The sequence below is a fragment of the Dipodomys merriami genome, unplaced genomic scaffold, assembly GCF_024711535.1.
Source record: "Dipodomys merriami isolate MVZ:Mamm:240054 unplaced genomic scaffold, mDipMer1.0.p SCAF_1394, whole genome shotgun sequence".
In the NCBI taxonomy this organism is placed as follows: domain Eukaryota; kingdom Metazoa; phylum Chordata; class Mammalia; order Rodentia; family Heteromyidae; genus Dipodomys; species Dipodomys merriami.
In genome coordinates, this window is record NW_027202709.1 from 132,240 (window position 1) to 157,645 (window position 25,406).

Below are 25,406 nucleotides of genomic sequence, written 5' to 3' on the forward strand. Positions count from 1 at the left end.
CAATTCCTATCACCACCAAAAAACATCTGGCAAAAGGAGAAGAACCATGATCTGTTAGCCCCTGAAACCCAGATTGTCATCAGCTCCATGTGAAATGGCACACATCATGATATTTTAAAAGGCTGGAGCAAACAGCCATACCTTCCAGCTAGTTCAAGAGTATCAAGCTGATGGAGTGCTAAATGTTTCCTTAAGTCTTCATAAAAGTATACTCAGAAGAGTATAGCTATTAGAATTTCTGCTTGATCATGATCTGAATGTTTACCTCTGTCCTTAGCCCAAATCTGAAAGAGAAGCTTCATACCATTGCATTATGACTGTGATATTAACACTTAAGACAATGAGCATGTTCTATGAAAAGACAAAAAGAAGTTGGAAGCTGGCAGTGCATGTCTATAATTGTAGCTATTTGGAGGAATGAGATCTAAGAATCATGGTTTGAAGCCAGCTGGGTCAGGAAAGTCTGAAACACTCTTATCTTTAGTTAACCACGAGAAAGCCAGAAGTGGAGCTGTGGCACATGTGCTGGAGTGCTAGCCTTGAGGGAAGCTAAGGGAGAGCCCCGAGACCCTGAGGTCCTGCCCCAGCACAGACACACAGAAAAGTGCTAAATAAACACACATAAAAATTCGTGGAAGCACTGGGACCTAGACAAAGCATCAGACTTAGAAGCAAAATCAGCTCCCTCCAGGCTGCCCACCATCTCCTGTAGTTCATCTCCCCTGAACATGTTACAGAACAGCTCCTACCAGCTCCTGCCACATAGTGAACTTCCAACCTGGTTCTGTCACATGACTGGTGTGTGAGCTCAATGCCTGTGAGTTCTATTGCTTTACCTGTACTGAGGATAGAAATTTCCAACTTTACATGACCATTATGTGAGTTTCTGACACTTCAATTGTTATCCTTCTTGTCACAAGTCTCCTACATCATTTTCAAGCATCAGGACAATGAGAATGCATTGTTTTGAAACTCCTAAGGAGATGAAGGATCTTACCACTCATTGAGGTCAAGGATCCTAAAGATCTGCTTTCTCTAACAAAAGCCACTCAGGTGTTCCTGATATCCACATGAGCATCCATCCAACCACGAGAGCAGGTATCTCTATCAGTGTCCTTTCCTACTGTTCATGCTCAAAGAATGACTACCATACAATGAATGATCCAATGTACAATACATGAAATGCTGTGCACCCAGCCAATGTTCCTGTAACTTCACAGGCAAGGAAAGGAGCTGGGGGTTCAATGTGTCTGCAGACTAAAACTGACCTGTGAAGAGAAGGGACCCTTTGAGCAGTTCTTTCCCCAGGACTTCTCTTTTCAGAAATGCAAATTCCTCCATCAAGAGTTCTATGTGCTCTTCATGCAAGACTTTTCCTGTCATGACAAAAACGGAATACACAAGGCAGTTAGGAGCACTGTGTACAGTTGCACATCTTGAGAGGCTTTGTCTGCCTCAGACAGGACAGGACACATGTCCCTTACACATATTGCCCTTTGCCAGGTGCCAGTGGCTCACATCTGTAATCCTAGCTACTCTGTAGACTGAAATCTGAGGATCAAACTTCTAAGTCATCCCTGGCAGGAAAGTTTGTGCGACTCTTTTCTCCAGTTTTCCACAAAAACTGGGTTTATGGAGCTGTGGACCAAACTGGTACAGCAGTAGCCTTCAGCACAAAGGCTCAGGGATAGCATTCAGGCACTGAGTGCAAGTGTCAGAAGCAGCATAGAAACAAATACTGCCCTGGGCAGGTGTCTAGGATGTCCCCATCACTCCCTCCCATGTGCCAGATGCCCAGCTCTGGGAGTTCTAGCATGCCAGATTCAGCTACTCCCCCAATATGTCAATTAAAGAGATGCGTGCTAGTGAAGAGCAGTCAGACTTCCTTGACGCTTGTGCCCACAGGAAGAGAGAGCGTAAGAATTTGAGCCTCTTTCCTAGTTTGGCATCTTGTGCTTTCTCCACAGGCATTGGTGCCAGGGCAAACAACTTGCAAAGGGACAACTACTGAGCTCCACCCCTTCTTCCAGTATTCACTCAGTCATGTGTTCCCTCCACAAACAACTACTGAAGGCTACTCTGATGTAGGGCAGGGTACAGCTCTGGGAATACAGAGGTGAAGGAAGTACTTCCAAGACCGAGCTTATTGCCAGAGAAAGAATTTCAACAAAGCACTGTCAGTCCTACACTGATGGTAAGTGCAAGGTGCTTTATTTGTGATTTTTTTGTTATAATTGCTGACAAACTCTAGTAAAATAGTAAAGAGAAAGGATTGGTGGTTTAAACTTGACTCAACACCTCAATCCCAAGGCATTCTGCTCTTTTCTAGCTGCCTCCATAGAAGGGCTCATGCAGAATTAAATAAATATAAAACCCGCTGGAGGGCAACAGGCTTAGGGGAGCAAATGTGGATGTTAAAGTCTGTTGGACGTTAATGGTTATAATGGTTGGTGTGTGATGTGATCTGCCACAAATCATGTAACTTCTCTGAACTGTGGCTTTCTACATATAAGCTAGAGAAAATAGATACTGCTATGTAATTTTTAGATATGATTTATTCTCTCTTTCTGCCTGGTCCTGAACATGGCAGAGCAGCCCAGTGGGAAGTATCTGGGCCCTTCCACCCAAGAATGGACTAATGCTTTTCTTTAGCCCTCACAGGATTGAAGTGGCTACTGTGGGGGAGTTCCACCCTTTTCTTTATGAATGTGTCAGCTAGCCTTTCCACATTGCCATGGTACATGGGACAGAAGGAGGCCCTCTCTACATGTTAAATAAAAACAGCTGGTTAATCCTCGAATGCCAGCCTTCACTACTGAGCACAAGTTACCCATATTCAGGAGTTCTGTTACAGCAGGAGCAAGTAAAACACCTATTTTAAGAGTTTCTCTGAGAATTAAGCACAGTGCATAAAAGTGTTTTCAGCTGGGTGCTGGTGGCTCACACCTGTAATCCTAGCTACTCAGAAGACTGAGGTCTGATGGTCAAGGTTCAAAGCCAGCCCAGGCAGGAAAGTCCATGAGACTCTTAGCTCCAATAAACCACCAGAAAACCAGAAGTGGTGCTGTGGCTCAAGTGGTTGAATGCTAGCCTTGAGCTGAAGAGCGAGGCAATGCCTAGGCCCAGACTTCAAGCCCCATGACTGACAGACAAAATTTTTTTTTTCATATTCTTGACATACAGTGAACATTTCTAAGTAGTTGTTACCTTGGTGAAACAGAAACCACACAAAATGCACATAAAGGACAATCAAGTACTCTAATCGGGACACTTTTCTATTGGCAATATAACCAGAAAAAGGTCCTGAGACTAGCTCAGGTGGAAAGTAATTCAATTTTTTCAATGGAGAAAAGGAATCTTTTTTCTTTTTTTTGGGGGGGGGGGTCCGATCGTGGGGCCTGAACTCTAGGCCTGGGCGCTGTCCCTCAGCTCTTTAGCTCAAGGCTAGCACTCTACCACTTGAGCCACAGCACCACTTCCAGCTTTTTTTTTCTGCTTATGTAGTACTGAGGAATTGAACCCAGGGCCTCAGGCATGCAAGGCAAGCGCTCTACCACTGAGCCACCTTCCCAGCCTGAGAAAAGGAATCTTTTAAGTCCCGGTCATAGTTTACACATTTCCTGCAAATCAAAACAATATTGAGACATTATCTTTCCCCAGTTAGATTGGCCAACAGTTTGAATTCTAACAACAAAAATGCTGGTGGGGATGTGGGGGAAAGGGAACCCTATTGCACTGCTGGTGGAAATGTAAACTAGAGCAACTACTTTGAAAGCAGTCTGGAGGTTCCTTAAAAAACTAAACATAGACCTTCCCTATGACTCAGCCATACCACTCCTAGGCATCTACTCTAAGCATCATGAGCCAGGATATGATAAGGACACCTGTACAATCATGTTCATTGCCACACTATTCAAAACAGCAAAAATAGGGAAACAACCTAGATGCCCCATAATAGAAGAGTGGATCCAAGAAATATGGTACCTAGCTACAATGGAATTTTACACAGTCATTAGAAAGAATAAAATAATGTCATGTGCAAGAAAATAGATGGAACTAGAACAAATCATATTAAGTTAGATAAGCCAAGATCAGAGACAAATGGTGCATGTTCTCCCTGATATGTGGAAATTAGATCTGAAAGGTACTGGACTACAAAATACAAAGAATTTTAGATGCTCATATAGAGTGGGACCAGAAGAGGATAGTCTTAGGAGAAAATCACAAAGGTGCAATACCCAAATACCTCTTCATATGTATATGATATACATACTGAAACAAACTCCAAATATATGGAAACAAAGGACTTTTTTCTTAATTTTTTTTCTTTTGTTGACTCTGTATTCTTTACCTTATGTAAGGTGTATTCACATTCACATCTGTGGGAGGGGAGGGCAGAAAATTGGAGGAAAAAGGGTGAAAAAATACAACAGTGGAGTGCTGCACATTGATGAAAAAAGTGAACTATGCAACTTGTGGGTGGAGATGGGAGGGGGTGGTAATGGAAGAGGAGGAGGGAACAGATGACATTATGCAAAAGCATATGTACTGGATGTATATGAATGTATCCCCATTATATATCACTTCTAAAACACTAAAGTAAAATTGGAAGAAAAAAGTTTACACATTTCCACGAATCCCTGTGTACTCCAGGTCCCTCCACTATGTAGGAAGAGCAACATGCCTGAAATGGTTCGAGCTTGAAAGTATAGTATAGAGATGCAGTCACACAGCTCTTCAGGGCAGAAAGCCTTAATAAGCGGGTCTGTGTGCAGACAGAGAGCATACGTCACCTTTCTCCTCAGCCAGGTCCCACAGTTCCTGAGCAGCTGCCAATGACAGCGCCATGGGATATTCCACAAGGACATGCTTGCCAGCACTTAGAAACTGCCTTGGAAAAACAAGAAACACAGCAAGAGAACCTTCAAATGAGCATCACTCACGGGCTCCTCAAGATGGGGAAGAGGGTGTCGTAAGCACATGAGTCTGTGTGTGAATATATTACCAACCAGGTGGGAGAGAGTCCTGGGAGACGTGGTGGAAGACTGAGCTCATAGAGTTTTTGACGACTCTGAGAAAATACCTCTCCAGTTTTAAAGCAAATGTTCAATCAGTGTCATTCAGTTATAGACTATTTTACAGTCACTCTGGGAAAAACATATATTCTCAAATAAACTATTTCTTCCACAGTATTAGAAAGACATCAGAGCCCCTGGGCAGTGAGCTGTTTCTGAAACAGTCTGACCAGGTTTATCCTAGTACATTTGAAGTGGGTCCTGAAGCAGGAGAAGGCATTTTCCAGGTTCACTTTTGCCTAACATGCTCTTGGGCATTTTGTGAGCTTTTGCCACTTGCAAATTTTGGTATGCTGGAGGTAGGCTAGGGAGAACAGAGAGCGCGAGAGAGATGGACTTGTAATGTCTCTGTTCACCATACTTTGACAGACCCAAAATGCTGTCCTCACGAGTAGAATGTGATTGTCTTGACACCAGGGTGCAGGCACTTATAAATACCAGGATAAGCAGATCACCTTTTCAAGAAAATTTACCCTTGTGCCAGAGAAGTTGAAGGGGACTCAAAGGAAATGTATCCACTTAGAGTTAAAAGGTCTTTCAGGAACAGCATGTTAGTGGTCTCTAGACTTCCTGTGAGAACCCAGAACAGAAACTTCAGGGATGCAGTGATGTGTCCAGTCACCTGGGCCCAGGTCTTCCCTGGTACTCCTCCCTCTGTACCAGGCCCACCAAATGCTTACAGTTAGAGGCTGTGCACTCACCCAGGGGAGATGCACCACTGTGCTTCTGCTCTGCAGCAGGAACATTTCCTGATTTCAACCATACCCCTATTTCCTTATAGACATATAGATAAACATTGCAACATAGAGGAACAACTAAAGAGCCAAAAGAGTTTTTGAAAATGTCTGTGTAATCTTCCCTCCCTTCCATTTTTCAGGAGCTTTAGGGGATCAAACAAACATACAACATAAGCTCTCTAAAATGAGAGATGCCTCTGTTAGGCTTCTCTCCACAGGCTCCAGATCCCATCCTCCATGCTCCCTTTTCCACAGGCCACATGAGCTTCTCAAAAAGCAGCCTTGTTGTGGTCCCAATGAATCCCCAAGGATCCTAGAGCAGGCTCTGAGAACCAACCAGGCAGCGATAGTGGCTGGCATCCCACATTCAGCGAGTTGGCCCAGGACCCAGGAGAAAGCCACAAGAGCACACACCATCACAATGTACATCCCCCCTAGTACAGGCCTGACAGCAGTTTCTAAAAATTCCAAAACAACATAAGCCTTCCTTTAACCATGAAAACTCCCTTGCAGGGTGTTAGCTTGCTCGGGGCTTGTTCCATTCACAAGGCAGACTGCCTACAACGAAGAACCCACCTGATGTAGTGCTCATGGCTGGAGCTCTCGCTGCAGATGAAGGCCACCTCAACCTCTTGGCTGGAAAGAGCATCTTCCAAAGGAATCTGCTGCACTTCTGCAATGCTTCCAAGTTTCCGTCTATTTTAGAACAGTGCAGAAATGCCACTCAAAAGCAAGTACCAATAAATGAGTGCCACCCTTCTCCCTTCTTCCCAACAATACTCAAGAGACCAGCTTTTGGAAAGGAAGGACTTAATGTTCTCTCTCCCTTATTCAGGGCATTTTCCATTGTGACTTCAGGTAAAGTCATGGGATCTGGACTCGGGTGCCAACACTACCAGTGTCGGTAAGAAGCAGCCAAGGGAGTCTCTGAGTTACTATTTCTCTAAAATAAAAAGAATAATATCCTTTAATGACACAAGAAGGGCTCTTTGTGGTTGTTTCCAGTTCCAGGCACTTAGTCAAACATGGTTACACACAATCTAGAGCCAGGAATACTCTGAGTGTGCCAATGCCTACTCAGATCAAGCTCCTTTGCTTACCTCAAGGCCTGGTGACTGTCAAGCAGAGGACAAGTGTCTCTGCCTCCTTCACCATAGAGTCTGTGAGTGACACAGCTTTAGGGGAACAGGGCCAAGGCAGAACCCCAAGGCATGTGACTCCCACAGGACATAGAAGGGCTCCAGTGACGGGAGAACAAAAGCCATAGCACTGTGTGCCATGCCCTGGTGCTGAGGCTGAATGACAGAGAGCCTCAAGGGACAATGAAGGGACATGGGCAGCCAGCACAGGCTCCAGCCAATCGCAGCCACAGCAGGAGGAGGGCATTTGGGAAAGTCGGCTCCCCAAAGATAATATGCTATGTTTCCTTCCATGGGCCATCAACTCACTACAGGATGTGACTAGGATTAGTGTGTGTCCACTATATGTCGAAGATATCAAGAACATTAAACAGAAGCATCACCTTCTAGTGACATACAGGGAAGAAGCTGCACATAGGAACACATTTCCCAACACTTGAAAGCTGACGACATGAGGACTGTGTTGAGAAGCAGGGGTTCAAGACTCAGAGAAGACAAAGAATGGTAGCCTAGGGTTTCAGAACAGGATTCCTGGAGGGACAGCAGAAACTAGCCAGTAGGTAATGAGGAACCATGTGGTAACAGCAGGGTGTAAGTTGTGTGGGGACAAGACATTGGCATGAAACACCCATCTTTCTACAGGGTTGCTGGGAGAAGAGAAATTCCACTTTGCCCTTGAGCTCGAGTCTCATCCTGTCAGAGCTTCAGACAGGCATACCCGGGGTCTTCTTGTGTGTGAAGCTCTTGAAGTCTTACAGGAAGAAGCTTGGCAAAGAGCAATTCTAACACTTCTAGATCTCTCTGGGGCCTAAAAGCTCACATTCAATGCTTACATAGGAACCAGATGGTCTGAAGAATTATAATATGAAGAGTCTTCAGGGTGAATAACTACAATAGTCAGTGTCACCAGCTAGCTGACAATTAATGCCAGCAAAAAATACTGCACAAAATCAGCTTGGTATGATGTTTGGTGAGTAATGTGTGTTTGTGCATGAGTAAGGTTAGGGAAATGAAGAATCAGAGTGATAGGCTTGGTTTCCTATGAGCTGTAGGAAACAATCTTTAAAGAAAAGTGGGTTTAGCCAGGTGCCAGTGGCTCACGCCTGTAATCCTAGCTACTCAGGAGACTGAGATCTGAGGATCACGGTTCAAAGCCAGCCCAGGCAGGAAAGTCCGTGAGACTCTTATCTCCAATAAACCACCAGAAAACCAGAAGTGGCACTGTGGCTTAAGTGGTAGAGCGCTAGCCTTGAGCTGAAGAGCTGATGGACAGTGCCCAGGCCCAGTGTTCAAGCCCTGCGACTAACAAAAAAAAAAAAAAGAAGAAGAAGAGAAAAGTAGGTTAAAAGTATCAGTGGGAAGAAAATACACAATATTTAAAAGACGAGCTTTGGAATCAGTCTTATATTCTTAAGTTCTCTAGCTTTTTGATCTCTAAAAAACTAATTAACCTTCCTGTGGCTCAGTTTCCTTCTCTGACTAGTGGTGTTGACTGAGTATAGAACTCAGAATGACAGAAAGTATGTGAATCCTAGGGTTACCATGAGGATGCTGTCTCTGAAAACTGATGGAACAATGAACTCCCACATGCCTCCCAGCCTTTTTCAGACCAAACACACCTGTATTTGCTGTGTCCCTTCTGTAGCAGATGTACCTGGGGCTAATCTTCCCTGTTCTGTTCTTGGGGTTCCCATTTGCTGTACACCCCAGCTCAAGACCCTCTCCTTTTCACTTTCAAGACCTGACCAAACCTGAGACCTTGTGGGAAAGAACTGTGTGTGGTTTTCTCCCCTGGGTCAGAAGATGTCCGTGTTTTATTGTGTTATTTTGCACTATGCTTCCTGCAAATTATGTGTACCAAGCTAGTCCATGCCACCTGGACACGAAGCCAATCAGGTTCAGGTAAGCCGAGGAACCTTCTGGATTCTTTAAGTCCCTTATCCTCACGGAGCCAGCTCTGCCAACACCAACAACCACCACACCAAACTTTCTCACGGGCTGAAACATAAGGGACCAAGTTAGGATTGTAAACAGCAATTTAGCAGAGGACAACAAGAAACAAAGGATAGTCAGAGTCCTGATAAACAGGAAGAGCTGTAATTCTACAACACTGGAAGCCTCTGTATCCTGGCTGGACTAAGACTCTCCTGGGCTCAGAGGTGAGTCAGCTCTGTCCAACACATTCTGAAGGGGCTGTGCCTATGTCTTTGTGTGAAAATCTTCCAGATGCCTACCTCCAATTGGCTTTCCCTGCCTACTGCCACCTCTCCAATGATGGAGTGTTCTGCTGTAAATCCTGCTACCCAGCCTGAGCTGTGGCCTCTGTCCTGAGTCTACCAGGGACATGAGGATAGGATGAGCTTAGAGTTATTCAAAGTGGTCACAGCTGCTGTATATGATGCTGACAGATAAGAGCACATGGAAAGCAGGATCCATGTGGTTTAAGTCCTTAGCATAGCTTTCCACATTTTAGCCACCATTATGGCCATTCAATTGTAACACCTTAAATATCACCTAAGTGCACTGCTGGAGGCTGCCTGGAAATAGACCACAGGGAATAGCAAGTGAACATTTTAGAATTATGAAACAACTCGATGTCCTTTAAATTTCTATGCATGACTTCCACATAAGCCTTCAACCCAGTTGTGCTTGAATGCTTCTGAGCACAGAAATAGGAATGTCACCTTTGTGATCTCACCATCTGTGACCCCTGACTTGGCCCTCTTCCTTTGTCCACTGCTCTAGCCTTAGTTCAGATTTGAGATATTCTGGGCATTTTCCTATTACTGACTTCTTATTTTGTTCCATGTGGTCAGAAAACATTCTTTCAATGTTTTAAATCTTTTTAAACGTGCAGAGACGTTATTTTTGCATGTGTGCCAGTACTGGAGCTGGAACATAGGGCTTCATGCTCTCCCTCCCTTGGCTTTTTCACTTAAGGCTGGTTCTCTACCATTTGAGCTGATAAATTGAAGAGTCACTCAGATTTCTGTGTCCAGGTGGACTTCAAATGAAGATCCTCAGTTCTCAGGCTCCTGAGTAGCTAGCGTGAGCCACCAATACCCAGTTCTGATATGTGTTTTATGATGTAGGATATGGTTTATCTTGGTGCTATAATTTGTATCTTAAGTGTCTCTCCAAGTTAAGCTTAGGTGTTCTGCATCAACAGGTTAGCAATAGTGGAAGGCAGGGGAACCTTTATGAGGCAGGAGCTAGTGGGAGGCCTTATGGTCATTGGGGATCTGCCTTCAGAACTGCAGGACCCTGGCCTCTCCCTGCTGCCCAGGAGTGAAGGGCTTTCTTGTGAGACATGTATCCTGTTGTGTTGGGCTGCCTTGCCACAGACCTAAAGGCAACAGGGCCAACTGACCATTGACTGGAATCTCCATATTTGAGCCAAAATACACCTTTTTCTGTAGGAACTGATTATCTCAGGCATTTGTTTCAGTAATAGAAATGTGAATAACCTAGTTTGATAATGTTTGGAGCAGACTTGAAAATGTAGTATTAAAGAAATAAAGAAATAGGTATGGTTTTGAGACAGTAGAAAAGGAACATACCTAATGGGTCACAATGTGATTCAAAGACCAATCATAAGAGTAAATCATAGTCCCAGAGTAAACTTCCTCCCCTCCCCTTGGTCTACAAACACTTGTGTTTGGCACTCCAAACCTAAAAGTAGAGTTCAAAGAAAGTTAGGATTCAGAGCAGATGTTCTACCAACTTAGAGAAAAGCATCTTTATGAGATGAAATGTTTGGGGGAAAAAAAGGGGAGTCACTGTAGAACTTTAAAGTGGCACTCTGAAATGAAGACACTGGAGGTGGCCATGGAAGAGATATTGGGGCAGCAGCAACTTCCTGTCTTTGCTTCCTGGCTGCCATGAGGTAAAGAGATCTCCTCTGTCATGGGCCCCTGCTGTGATGTGCTGGGACACCACAAACCCCAAACAAGAAGGACAAGTGACCTGGGATGGGAAGCTCTGAAACAATGAGCCAAATTAAAACTCTTCCTCTGTAAAGTTGATATCCTCAGAAATTTGTCATAGTAACAGAAATCTGATGAATAGAGAGAAAAATGGGCAATGGGAGAGCAAGTTAGAAATAACCATTAAATTGCATAAACTGCAATCTGTAAATTACAACTACCTTTTGGCACCAGCAAATCATACTCTGAGAGTAAATCCTACAGAGCTATCCTGGGAAAGAAATTTCATCTATATCACTCTTGTTTATAAGAAGCCAAAGAGAAAAACAATCTGCTAGTAGCAGAGTGGTTATGTAAGCAATGTTATATCTATAAAATTGAATATGATACAACTACACAAAAGAATACAGTGGTTCTTTATGCATTGAAAGTAAATGCTCTCCAAGATATACATTGTTGGGGGAGAAACAAAAAGATACATAACAGTGTAAGTTCTGTGCTACACTTTATACATAGCCAGACAGCTGGTAGCTCACATCTTTACTGTTCAGAAGGCTGAGATCTGAGGATCACTGGTTCAAAGCCAGCATGGGCAGGAAAATCTGTGAAACTCTCACCCTCAATTACCGACCTCCTCCACCCCTCAAAAGAAAACGGTGGATGTGGAGCTGTGGTTCAAGTGGCAGAGTGCTAGCCTTGAGGCCAAAAGTTCAGTGACAATACTCAGGAACTGAGTTCAAGCCCCAGGACTGGGAAACACCACACACACACACACACACACACACACACACACACACACACACACACACACACAAAGTAAGTGGATAAAGGGAAGCGTATGTGTATATAATTATAATCTCTATGAAAGGTTGACCAAGAAGAAACTAATACCACTGGAGAACAAAATGCAGGAAGAGCATGAGATACTGGGTAACTGAAAAACAGAGGTAGGAGAAAGAGGAGGGCTAATCCTCATAGTATTTTGAAGTCTTTTATCATTTAGAAATGTTTAAATACATAAACAACTAATTAAGATAGGTGTGGATAACTGAAGGGTGCTCAGAGGTAAAAACACCAGAGCTGGCAGTGCTTCTAGTGACTCTCCTCCCTGGAGTTCCTATGTGCTAGAAGACATGTGCTGCTCCATTTCTGGAACTATCTGTCTCTCACCATCTCCTAACCAAAACTTACTCCCAAATCACCCTGACTCCTCATGCATGTGGGTTTGACTTTGGTCTCCTCTCACTCCACTGACCCCAATGCAATCTTTCATTTCCATACTGCTCTGCTTCAGCAAGGAATGTGGTCCACAGGGCATCCAAACCCCACTGCCACATTCCAGAGATCCTCAGCCACATGTTCCCGGACCTCATAAATACTGGACACTCCAGTGGCTCTTCTTTAAAGCCACTCCTTCCTCATCTTGTCTCACCTCGAGCTGCTGAGGTTTTCTTTACATATACTTTGTTCCTTCCTCATCCTGCCCCACAGGTGAGCACATCTCCCTAAACTCAATGGTTATGCCTCTTTGCTTCACTCTCTCTCCCATGACTCCAGAGTGGGGAGCTCCATTCTTCAGGCTGCCATGACCACATCTGTGCTGAAAGGCTGCAGTGTAACACCTTAAGCTGTGAGCCACTCCCTCCACCAGATCCAGTTCCAAGACACAACATAAACTGGGAATTTCTTCAGGCTGTCTTGTCCTCATTTAGGCCTTCATGCTCTGCTGAATTCCAGCCTTTCATCCACCTAACTAACAATCTTCTCAATTTCTGTGCAAAGACTCATTGCCACAGGAGTTCTATCAGCCTGAAATGCTTGTCATCCAGAGTCATTCCTTAGGCAATCATTCTCTGAGAGCAAAGGGCTGATTATTGCTGAGGATCCTCTGTCCTTTGCCCTGCAGCCAGCATGTGAGTCAGCAAGTTTTCTTGACAATTTCCACCATGTGATTTCCTTCCTCTACATTTTCACTGACTACTACAACCCTGGACTGGATTACTGGATTACTCAACAGTCTGGGAGTTGTCCGGCCCTTCAGTCAATCAACATTCAATGAGGATCACGTGTATCTGAGGCATCAGGTTAGAGGCCATGGGGACACACTGAGGAACAAAGCAAGCAGGCAGCTCAGCTTTAAGTGAGAGGACAGAAGGTAAGGGGAGGTAAAGAAATAACAATGATGGAAGTGACAAGAGGGCCATGTCCCCTCCAGATGGAGGGCTCTGAGAAAACCCTTCACCCAGCAGAAATGGCAGGAGAACTGGATGGACAGAATTAGATGGATCTGGACATGACCAAATGTATTCATCTGTATCTTAGCACCCTGCTGTTGTTCCTTACAGAAATTTGTGTAACACTTACTTTCTTCATCTACAGAACACAGATGTCAATAACATCCTGCTCAGCAGCTTGTGGAGAGGAGGAAATACAAGCACAACTTGGTGGATTGTATAGTGCTTAACTGAATGGGAAAATGGAAAATGATATTAATAAAATTGAATGATGTCAATAGCACAGTAAATAGCACAGTTGTAGCCATGTATGAGGACCTTGGGGAAATTGTAGCTACAATCTGATGTTATAGGATTATATGCATGGGTTGTACCAACAGAAGATACTAGTTTCATTTTGTCACATTAAAAGTTATTGACACAAAACCAAAAACATTTTCATGAAAAATACAGCTATTCAAAGGAAAATATGTAAGACATGAGGACAACTGTCTTTGTCAAGGTGGGAATAGGGATGGGGAAAAGGGGACAAACATAAACACACATGGGAGGAGTTCCATGGACAACAGGGAAATGCAGCCAACAGTCTGGAGGAGGGTGTCCTCTGTGCTGGAGGAGAGGGGAGGGCCAGAGGAGGGAGAGCATGGAGATTAAGCAAGGAATTAAGTGGGAAAGAGAGGAGGCAGATGAAACATCAGAAGCAAACAATGTTGAGATGTATCCATGGCCACAACTGTCAGCAGTGATCCATGAACAAAAGTGCCATATCTGTAATGGTTTATTACCATATCCAAGTTGAATTTACAGCGACTCATAGTGTGGAATGACACAAATTTTGATGACTGGTGAACTCAGGGAGAGAGCAGGCATCCAATATTTGTTAACTACCAGTTGGAGTGAGTTCCCTGAGAAGCCAACTTTGGTCTGGTGACACAGTGAGACCAGGTTGCACTGTCATGAGATCAGGGTCCTTATGGAGTCATTCAGCAAGGATAAGCAACTGGCTCCTGGCTATATGGAGAAAGACCTGCTTGAACAGATCCACTCAGGACTTCCTGAAACATACAGCCTAAAATGAAAGCTGTGGAAATAGATGAGTGCACAAGATCATGGGTAGGACAAGAAGTACCTGGGGAACACAGACTTAAGAAAAGGGAGAGAAGGAGGCTAAGAAAGAGCTAAAGGTAGTGAGCAGGACACAGACCAAACCCTGATGCACAAAGCATCAGTAGTCACTCAAAAAGCACGTGGTGATAGTTGTTCAGAGGCAGCATTCCATCAGTACAGCAAATACCTGAGATAACCAAGGCATAAAGACGCAAGGTTTACGTGGCCTCACTGTTGGGGAGGTTCCAGTCCACGACTGGTTGGTCCTTGTTGCCTGGGCCACCCCTAGCTCTTGACTGTTGTTTCAGAATTAGCTGTCGTGGAAAAGTCTGAATCAAACTGAAGGTGAATGGACACAGATAAGAACCCAGAGGGGCCTAATTCCTACTCTATCACCCAGAAACATGTGTACATCAGCAGATGACAGGCCAGATGTTTTCACATTTGTGCTGGTGTTTCTGAGAGCTCTGCAGGGGGAAGGGAATACCCTTAGAAGGAGGAAGAAGAGGCGCTGCAAACACAGCATGCATGTTATGATGGTGGTAAAAGACTCACCTCCGCATCCATTTTGATCTTTTCCTTCAGGGCCTGTGAGGACAAAAGCAGTAGTTCAGGCTCCTGCTGACATTGCTCCAAACCCTATACTAACTCTCTCCTGAGTCCCCACTTTCTCTCCTATTCAGTCCCATCTTCCCCAGATGTCTTCACCACCTCAGCCCCCTGGTACTCAGGCTGGGATCTTCTAATCTAAGGCTGATGGTAGTAAACTTCCCTTATCACATCAATTACATCTCCTCCAAAAGAAGATGCCCAAATCCTGAGGTCCATCTTTCTCTGGGAAGACAGCTGGAAACATGAGGCCTCCATGGAAATGAAATATTCCCCCAGATGACGATTGGAAATGCCAGTGTCTCATCTTACTGCCTTGGAGACAAGGCAGTAAGAAACAGTCATCCTTTTTTCCTTTGCCTAGCTGAGTATACTATGTTAAAAGAACAATGCTGGACTACTTCACATGAAGGGGGAAGGAACAAACACGTGAGCCAGGGGTCAGAGGATCCAGTGGATAAAAGGGGAGAGAAAAAGACACAGGAGAGAGAAGGAACAGAAGTAAACAGTCCACGATGGCACAGCAGTAGTACCAAACTTCAGTGCACTTGTAGGCCAGCTTTATCGAAATATGGTTCCTAGTTCAGAAGGTCTTGTGTTGAGTAGAGAAGAGGCTAAGAATCTGCATTTTCTCAGGCACTCAACTGGTCATTACACAGGTCAACCACCCCCTTCGAGGAAACACTACAATTGTATAAAAATTGACTTTGCATTCATTTTCAGAGCTGCTATGTCGAAGAAAAGCCATTCCTTTCCCCAACTCTTTCCCAGCCACTCTTTCTGCTCCCAGCCTGTTTGCTCCACACCCTCAGTATCCTCCTCAGCCTCACTACAAAAGCTTCTACCTCTTATTGAAAGGGGTCTTCACTTAATAGGAAGGAAATGAGATAATATGCTAATATGAAGCCAATTATTCTACGGAATACATTTCTAATATTTTTAAACTTGGAGCATGTGCCCATATTTAAGAAGAGCTGCTAATTAAGGAAAATGATTATAGAAAATGCACAATTCAATTTCAAAATTGAGCTGAAAAGAAGGGGTAGAGGGTCGCACATGTGTTCCTATGGACTACCCTCCCACTCCAGAAGGCCAGGTCATAACCTTGGACCCTATTGCTGCAACTCTAGCTCTTCTCAGCCTGGAGATACAGGAAAACAGGAACTGCTAGACCCACCAGTGGGGCCCAAGGAATGTGAACATTCTGCACAAGCCGGAGGCAGGTGTTCTTATCTGCCTGCAATCCTAACTACTCAGGAGGCTGAGTTCTGCAGGCCACCTTTCAAAGCCAGCTCAGGCAGAAAAATCTGTGAGACTCTGATCAATTAGCCAGGAAAAAAGCCAGAAGTGCGCTGCAGACCAAGTGGTAGACACTAGTCTTGAGCTCAGACAGCATCCAGAAAGGCAGAGGGCCTCCACAAAATTGAAAAACAAAAAAAAAGTACAGACTTAATGTGTTAATATATCTTTCTTTTGTACTTGATCGAGCCCCTCACTGTTGGATCAGGCCTGTGGCTTTTCCCAGGTGCTCAGCCTGTAGTTAGGCAGCAAGGTCAGGGCTGGGCGGGACAGTACCCAGCTGGTGGGAAGGCTGCCAGGGCTTTGGGGCCTATGCTGTCAGTAGCACACACTGGTCCTACCGGAACAGCACCGCCCTGCAAAGCGCACGGATCTCTGCTAGAAAAACTGATCCCCAAGAGTTTATCCGACCCCTAGGAGCGCCCGATCCCTACATTAGAGCTCAATCCCAGTGAGTTTACAGGAACCCTACCAGTGCACTGGATCCCGGGAGCATGCAAGAAGCCGTGGGCGCGCCCATATCGGCTCCCCGGGAGCGTACCGGGGAGCGCACGAGCCCCGTGGGCGCGATCCCTGTGAGTGTGCACGGTTCCCTGCAGGGTGCACTTACCCAGGAGCTGGCGGATCCCCCGGACCCCTTACCCTAAGCCACCAAGTCGAGGTGCAACTTGTCCTCCGGACCTGCCCACCTGGCAGCAGCCAAGTTGCTGACTGGGCGGTAGGCGGGTTCTCATTGGCTGCAGTCTTTCTTTGGGCGGAGACACCTAAGGAAGAGGAGGGTTTCATTTTGTTTTGTTTTTGACTAGGAGAAGTAGTGCTGTGGCTTAAAGCTGTAGAATGCTTGCCTGGAAGGAAAAAGCTTCAGGACAGTGCCCCAGGACACACACCCCCTCCCATACACATACTGCTTATTTTTGGCTACTGGGAAAGAAAGCAAGGCTTTGTATCTTGACGTTAAGTTTTTATCCCCACGCAGGGCCTCCCTCAAGTCCCACTCCTACTCTACAATCCTAACAGGGCCTTATTTGTGCCCCCGATTCAAGATCTCAGGGGTAACCTTGTTCTCCCAGCTGCTCAGGCTAAGACCTGCTCACTCATGGGTATCTCCTCCCACCTGGTAGTCAGAGAATTCCCTTGACTGGTCTTTCCTCATGTACCCAGGGTCCCATCATTTCCTACCTCATCTCTGTCATCGCCCCGCTGGGGAATTAGTGCTGTGAAGAGTATATCATATTTTGCCAGAAAACCACAAAGTCATCCAGGTACAGAAAACAAAGAAAGGTTTATTGCCAGGAAAGGGAGAAGTGAGAAGAAGTGTTGGCTATTGTCTGAGGTGACCTAAATAACGTAGGAGTTTTAGGAGGAGACAGAAAGGGCTAGCAGGTGGAGACCCTGGTGTGGATGTGAGGACCAGGGGCGTCATGGCAGACTAGGATTTATGGCTGCTGCCCAAGTAGTAGGTAAGGGGCCCTGCAGCTGCCCAGGCCTGAAGGTCACTCTAAGGTGCTCTTGTTGCCTTCTATGGTGGTAGCTGCCCCAGAGAAGTGCCATCCCAAGGGGTTGGAGGCCAATTATTTACTGCCTTTACTATATAGGCCTAGTGTTGCCTAGGAAGGAAGCATGCTAAGCTGTGGAGAGGGGAAGGAGCGTGCTGAGTTATGGGAAGGAGCTCACTGGGCGAACAAGTGCTGTCCTCCTAGACCTTTCCCCATGCAGCAGCCAGACTGACCTTGAACCTCTAAGTCAGTTGCTGTTCTCTAATCCAAACCTTCCCAGTGGCTTCCATTTATATCTCAACCCTACCCTCTGCTTCTCAGCCTTTTCTCAAAAAAAAAAAAAAAAAAAGTCATCTTCTCACTGGCAAGGCCTAGGTCACAAGCCAAATTCTAGGGACTGAGCATGTGAGCACTTTAAGTGAAAGACATGGAGAATGGGTGTTTCCTCCAAATGAAATGCTAAATTGTGGTACCGGACAAAGGTTGCTGGCTAGGCAAAATCCACTGATGATAACTTGCTGAGTCAGAAGAGCTTTGGGGAAGTCTGGGAGAAGGACCCTACAAGTTCTTGAGAGCAGAGATTAAGCATGTGAACTCCACACCCCAAAATTCTTGGAATGTTATGACAGGAATGTGATAGTATATCTTATGTTCAGTTCTGACTCTCTTTGTGTGTGTAAGAACATCCCATTGTACTGAGTGATCATCTGCTTCAGCTTAAAGTACTTTGTGGTAGGTTAGGGGTATAGTAATAGTTGCTTTAGGTCACAAAACACAGAAAATTCCCATTCAAATGCATTAAACCATAAGAAAATAGTGGCTCACGCCTGTAAGGAGACTGAGATCTGAGGATCACGGTTCAAAGCCAGACTGGGCAGGAAAGTCTGTGAGACTCTTATCTCCAATAAACCACCAGAAAACTGGAAGTGGTGCTGTGGCTGAAGTGGTAGAGCACTTACCTTGAGCTGAAGAGCTGAGGGACAGTGTCCAGGCCCAGAGTTCAAACCCCTCGACAGATTAAAAAGAAAGAAAGAAAGAAAGAAAACATAGCTATGACCAGGCACTGGTGGCCCACACCTGTAGTACTAACTTCTCAGGAGGTTGAGATCTGAGCATCAAAGTTGGAAGCCACCCAAGACAGAAAGTCCGTAAGACTCTTCTCTCCAATTAACAGGTCCCAGTCTCACTCATGGGTCTCAAGACTTAAACATTTCCCCAAAGCCCCAGCTCTCAATCTGATCACGAGGGGTTTTAGGGTCCAATCTCCAAACTTTGTACGACACTGATATTCAGACCATACCACATGCATCTCAGAATTGTTATTGTAGGGACTATTCATTGAAGTTTCGTACTATCCTTTGCCAGCCAGAATCCTTTCAGAACTTTACTGATTCACAGAATTAACAAATTATTTACAAACTCATTTTGCTCTATTGCAGCATGTTTAATTGAAGGTATTGCCTCCCTAAATTTACTTTACGGAAATGTCACAATTGTTTGATTTGAGGTCTCAGAGATGTTGATGTCTATTTATGGTCCTTTGCCAGAATAATTTGGAAGACTGGGATGATTAAAGATTTGGGAAACTTTTATATGAATTATTTAGTTTTATCTTTCTCCCCTACTTTCCTGTAGAAAGGTTGCTAATGGAGCTTTGACCCTACCAGTGATAACTTAGAGAATATGAAAACACACTGAGTAAACAAGATGCTCTAAATGTACTACTATTCTATATGAATACCAGGACCAAAAAAATTAAAACACAATGAAACCCATTTGTATAATTACTAGCCACTAATTTAAAAAAAAATAAAACTACACACATTAGCTCCAATTCGAGCTTCTTGCCTCTATGGAAAATTCTTTTTTTTTTTTTTTGGTTGGTCGTGGGGCCTGAACTCTGGGCCTGGGCACTGTCCCTCAGATCTTCAGCTCAAGGCTAGCGCTCTACCACTTGAGCCACAGTGCCACATCCGGCTTTTTCTGCTTATGTGGTGCTGAGGAATCGAGCCCAGGGCCTTATGCATGCAAGGCAAGCACTCTACCACCTTCCCAGCCCTCTATGGGTAATCTGAAGGCTTTATAAACTTGTGGCCAGAACTAATCCCATGTCTCCATCCAACTCCAGAACACTCTGGGAAATACACTGGATACAATGTTTAGTGGTTTTTATTTTCTCAGCCCACAACATCATAACCAACCAAGCCCATCCCTCAAATGTTAATATGAACTGAACAAATACTATGAGCACTGGTGCAAGCCGTGAGGAAAACATGTTAGGGAGATAGTTCTGAGAGAGTACCTGGAGGATGTAGTTTTGGAAGCATCTCAGGCAGAAGCAGGGGAGTCAGTATCCAGCATGCATTGGCCTGTTTTTGGACATTTCTGTGAAGCCACCTGAGGAAGGGTTACACTGAGTAAGGTCCTGAAGTCTACGTAGAAGTGATAAGCTAAGGGGAAAAAAAACCAGAATGTAAATATGATCTTGAGAACATCTGGGGTGGGGGGTGGGGGGGAAACTTGCCATCACAAAACAGTCCAGTGGATTCTAGAGGAACCTGAAGCCAGGCTCCCTTCCACAGGTGCACTTCCCCTGGTGGCCCAAGAAGACCTGTGATTTATGCAAACACAAGGAGAACCCCTACCTCACCTTCATTTGAATGAAAGTCTGTTGGGATGGGTGCAGTCAGCCTGGCCACACTCCCCTTCTGGCTGTACAAATTAAGTTGTTTAGCTGAATTTTCAAGTCAGCTGGGAGACACTACCCTTTGCTACCCCCTGCTGTTGTAACACTAGGCCAAATAGAAGGCTTCTTCCCAGGGATCTTGCTTTCTCCTTAGTAGAGCAGGCTGAGCTGGTAACATGGAGAGAGCAATAGCAGAAGCTGCAGTTACAGTGGCAGAGAAGGCCATAGCTGCAGGAGTAGTGGTGGCAGCAGCGGCAGAGGTGTAAAGGCCACTAGCCCAGCAGCGACAGTGACAACACTGGAAATAGCTGAAGACCTGCAGAGAGAAAGTGGCCAAAGAAGAAACACCAGGGAGCAAAGGGAGTGGAGACAGAGGGCCGTGATAATCAGAAGATGAGAAGCTGTGAGCTGTGTCACTGCAAGAGCCACAGAGAGCGGCCAAGCCTTAAGGCCAGGGTCTCAGGCACCCTAGGACCATGAGCTATAACATGAGTTGCTGTCTAGGGCTGAGGATCCCAGCATCCTTTACTTAGGAGCTAGAATACTTACTGCTCTAGGCTGAGGGTTCATCCCTGAGGCCTGTAAGAGAACTGGCACACTCATAGGTGCCACCTCTTGCTGCTTCCTTCAGCCTGCTGCCACTTCCCACTGCTGCTGGATGCCCAGAATTAAGGCGGCTGTCATGTACCAGGGCTTCTCTGGGTTAAAGCCCAGAGAAATAAGCCTCCAACCCAATGCCCAGAGACCCAATATGCCCCTCATTATTAGGATTTTGAGCTGTAAGCCTCTATGACTGCCTGCATACACCCCGCGCCTTCAGCTACTCTGGACTTATTTTTTATAGAATAGACAAGTTTAAGTGTTGTTTAAGAATATGTTGAAAAATTGAAAATTCTTCCCAAAGACATGGAGAAGTGGAATGGAGCTCTCAAGGATATGTAGAGCCACAAGTTGCTTCTTCTCCAAAAACAAACAAACCAACAAACAAAATACAAGTCAGAGAAAAAGGAAGATGACAGTGTAGTTTCACTTCCGGTTGTGGATACATTTCCAAATAGTCAGGACATTCCAGTATCAGTGGTTTGCACAAAATGTGATGTCATTAGTGTACTGAGAGAATATGGGTAGAGATGAACCTTTGTATTTTACCCATTATCTGTAAAGCTTGCCTACAGTAAGGTGCAATACCTCTTTATACTTCAATAAAAGACCCCAAAAACATGGAATCATCGTATCATACATTATTCAGAAACAGTGTAAATTTCCCTGTAAGATACCTGCTGTTGTAGGAAAAGGATGCAGAATTTATTCCAATAATGTGGGATAATAAAGTAGGATTACTTCCAAGTTTTCAATATTGCAAGTAGAAACTTATCTTAAAAACATAATTAAGGCAACTGTCCTAATGTTTAGGGCAGAAGACTAAGTATTTCTTATGAAGCTATAGTACCTTTTAGCAAAACAACCCACCTATAGATCCATCACCAAGAGCCTCCCATACAACACAAAATAAATCTGTGTCACCAATGTTGCATTCCAAATATCTCTGCTTGCTCCCTTGCCCCTACAAAAAACCAAAACCAAAACAAAACAAAACTGATTCAAGCATGAAAGTTGAAGCTACCAGGAAAGGCATCCTGGCAACTGTTTCTGTTGTTTGGGTTTGATGGGACAGGGTCTCACTATACAGCCCAAGCTGGCCTGATACTTGCTAGGTAGCCCAAGTTGGTCTTGAATCTGTTACTGTCTTGCCTCTGCTTCTTCAGTGCTGGAATTACAGGCATGTACCACCATGCTTGCTCTGGCAAATACTTTCAATATTTAGTTGACTAAAAAGACTGGCTAGCTGGGTTAGTGGCTCACACCTGTAATCCTACCTATCGAGGAGGTTAGGATCTAAGGTTCATGGTCCAAAGCCAGCCTAGGCAGGATAGTCTCTGAGATTCTTATCACCAAAATCTAGGGGTGGAGCTGTGACTCAAGTGGTAGAGTACTCATCGTGAGCAGAAAAGCTAAAAGAGAGCACAAGGCTGAGTTCCAGACCTAGTATCAGCACATTACAAACGAACAAATAAACAAAAAGTGTATTATTAAGTCTCTTGCTGATAATAGTAGCACAAAAGTCAGACCAGAAGCTCATATTACCAGGCATGCGAGTGGAAGTAGAATTACATGACAAAGCGGTTCAAGTTTCTCTACAAGACCTTCTATGCATCTTCTATGGCAGGAGGAGCTTCTGGACAACACTGAATGAAGTACTTATTCAGTTTTCTGAACAGTGTAGACATACCTCCGTCTTTTCCTTTAGAAGTGAAATTAAGAGAGGTGTGGTCATTTTTTTCAGACTAAATTTATGTTTTGTTTTGTTTTTTACTTTTTGTGGATGTCCATCTTTATAAAAGAAACTCAAGAAAAGAAAAAAATACATGTTACAAAAAGTAGCTATTTACCTTCCAATTTTGCACAAGAAAATAATTTTGGACTTTTACAATCTCATGCCTAGATATGAAATACAACCATGTGACCATAAACCAAAGGCTACTTTAAAACATATGTGAAGTCTCGAAAAAGATTCTTAAAAATTCAATTTGGACATTTGACACAGAAGTTGAAGCTGATCCTTACCAAAATCATAAATAATTATGATCATTTTGCTGAAGAAGAGGGAACAATTGTCAAAATTCTGCACAGTAACATAAATGAAACATGCTAAGTTAACTCAGAATATGCTCGAAAACTATTTGTCAGTCAGTGATCCTGGTAGGAGTGAGGAGCATCTATGCTCAAGCCTACAAAATCATGTGGTACAGGGTAGGCACTTTCCTTTCATACTTCTCATTGGCTGTCTTGACTGACTGCATCAGTGGTTTTGTGTGGACTTCAAATGATACATATGACGCTTCAGAGAAAAAAAAGGTTCCCCCCCCACCTCTGTCAGACATTAAAGCATGATTTAGAGATATCAATATGTTCCTCTCAGAAGAAAAAAAAATACTGGCTAAATATGTTCAAGAAAAATGTACAGGTTATTAAAATGTAAAGGAGTACTTTTTTGATGTATAACTCTGTCACGACATACTTGTCCTTTATGACCTACCACTGCAATCCACTAATAAAGTATTATCTACAAAAAGACAACAAACTTGATGTAAGGCATAACCACATTAATTTGTCTTTGAAAACTGAACTAGTAAAAGATCGATAGTGGATCAATGAACAGCTATGAACAGATGCCATTTCGTGTGTGTGTGTGTTTATTTCTTGTGTTTTGCATGCTAATTTTACTTGTCCACTTGCTCTCAAAACTATTCATATAGTCTATAGTTCAAGTATCTTAAAATATGATTAGTGTCTATTAATTCTTTGTAAAAGCACCATTTGGGGGCCTCAGAATTTAATGGCAGGCTATTTTAATAGGGGGAGAGGAAGAAAGAGGGCAGAGAGGGAAGAAGAGGGCAGGGAGGAGAGGAAGGTGAGGGAGGAAGGGAAGAAGGAAAGGAGGGGGAGGAGAAAAGGGTGAAGGGGAGAGGGGCATGGATGAAGGGCAGGGGTGGGGCGGAGGGGGAGAAGAGGCAAAGAGGGAGGGCAGTAGAGGAGGGGGAAAGCAGAGGAAAGGGGGGCAGGAAAGGAAGGGGCAGGGGAGGGTGGGGGAGGAGGGGAGGAGGGGAGGGGAGGGGAGAGGAGGAAGACAGAGAGGAGAGAAGGGAGAGAAGCAGGAAGCGGAACAGGAAGAGGGTGGGAGGAGGCCAACCTTTTCCTCCAGAGAGGGAGAAGCCTCGGCGCCCAGGCCCAGAGGCCCGTCCGCTGGGTCCTAACCAAGGCCGCTGGTCGCAGAGACTGAAGAGCAGCTCTAGCCCGCGGAGGCCCCACACCGGAAGTCTCGCCTCCTCCTCCCGGGATCGCCCCTCCTCTTCCGCTGAGGAGCCCACAAATAGAGCTCCCAGCTCCGCGGCTCTGCAGAGGCCGAGCGGGTGGAGTCCTCTTCGGGCCCTCGGGAGCCATCCACGCCTCTCCTTCGCTGCTCCTCTGCGGGCCTCGTTCGTTCGGTGCACAGCCTCTCCTTCGCTGCTCCTCTGCAGGCCTCGTTCGGGTGCACCGTGGCACTTCCCCTGAGAGCTGAGCGCGGCCCGATTGTGCTGAGCGTCCTGGCGTTCATGGATGGCAGGCTGGGCGCACGGCGGCCGGGTCCTGGGGCTGGAACTGCAGCTGTGGTCAGGGGACCAACCCCTGAGAGGCCTCTGCCAGAGCAACCAAGGTGTTAGTGCGCTGCTCACCTGGGCTCAGCTCCACCCACGCCTGGGCCCCGCCCATACCGCTGGCCCCTCCCTCCCTCGGCCCAGACCCAGCTGAACTCCCACCTGCCTCACTTCCCATCCCCAGACCCCCCTTGCTACCTGGATGGGGACCCAGGCCAGGTGCTCCCTCTTGGGGGAAATATGGCTGCCCTAATAAGCCTCTTTGCCCTGTGCCTGCCTGCCTCTGTGTGGTCCCCTGGGATGGATGTGTCCCATCCTCTTTCAGAAGGAATGAAGTTTCTGGTTCAAGGGTCTTCATATCCTGCCCTGGTGCAATATGAGGAGTGTGGCCTCCCACAGCCGGTGACTGCAGAGAAGGCTTCTCAGAGTAAGAGTGGTGGTATATGTATGTGAAATTCACCTATGTCATTTAATGACACGTACATGGTATCTATGCATATGTCATATATGTGCATCAACCATTTTCTGCCCTGAGTTTTAATATATTGAGAGAGGTAGAAGATGGACTCCAATGAAAATGGAATACTATATGAAACAGTACACAGGAAAAATTGAGTTAAAAACATGGTGCTAGAAATGAAAACCTTAAGACAATCACCAAGGTAATCTCTCAGAAAGTAGAACAAAAAGAATGCAAGAAAGAGAACTCACTTCCTTGGTGGCTCATGCCTATACACCTAGCTTCTAAGGAGGCTGAGTTTGGAGGATTTTGTACCAGAGCAGCAATGAAATATTCTCAAGACTCAGGTCCAAATGACTAGCAAAAAGCTGGGCTGGAGACATGTCTTATAATAGAGTGCCAGCTGTAAACAGCCAAGGGGAAGGAGATCAAGCACCCTCCC

At 45.1% G+C, this 25,406-nt stretch overlaps 1 protein-coding gene and 1 long non-coding RNA gene across 16 annotated transcripts in view; one reads left to right on the forward strand and one right to left on the reverse strand.

The window, feature by feature from the left end:
* The window catches only part of LOC138825662 (biliverdin reductase A-like), a 37,200-nt gene extending 13,033 nt beyond the window's left edge, over positions 1–24,167 (reverse strand). For 6 of the 15 annotated variants that reach the window (XM_070020341.1, XM_070020340.1, XM_070020339.1 and 3 more), the window contains exons 1-8: positions 22,513–22,538; positions 19,925–20,019; positions 16,769–16,890; positions 14,774–14,806; positions 8,828–8,949; positions 6,389–6,508; positions 4,794–4,891; positions 1,269–1,376 (exon numbers count right to left, since the gene is read on the reverse strand). In XM_070020341.1, coding sequence (XP_069876442.1) covers positions 1,269–1,376; positions 4,794–4,891; positions 6,389–6,508; positions 8,828–8,949; positions 14,774–14,806; positions 16,769–16,890; positions 19,925–20,019; positions 22,513–22,523 — 709 coding nt within the window. In that variant the 5' untranslated portion in view covers positions 22,524–22,538. Of the gene's footprint in view, positions 1–1,268; positions 1,377–4,793; positions 4,892–6,388; positions 6,509–8,827; positions 8,950–13,241; positions 13,331–14,773; positions 14,807–16,598; positions 16,662–16,736; positions 16,891–18,581; positions 18,631–19,924; positions 20,073–22,512; positions 22,539–24,059 lie in introns of those variants that run through there. The other 9 variants (XM_070020346.1, XM_070020342.1, XM_070020345.1 and 6 more) reach the window with 9 other exon arrangements.
* On the forward strand, positions 2,054–6,810 carry LOC138825663 (uncharacterized). The gene is made up of 3 exons (XR_011371486.1): positions 2,054–2,194; positions 6,326–6,542; positions 6,648–6,810. It is a non-coding gene; the product is annotated as an uncharacterized lncRNA (long non-coding RNA).
* Positions 24,168–25,406: the final 1,239 nt, after the last annotated feature.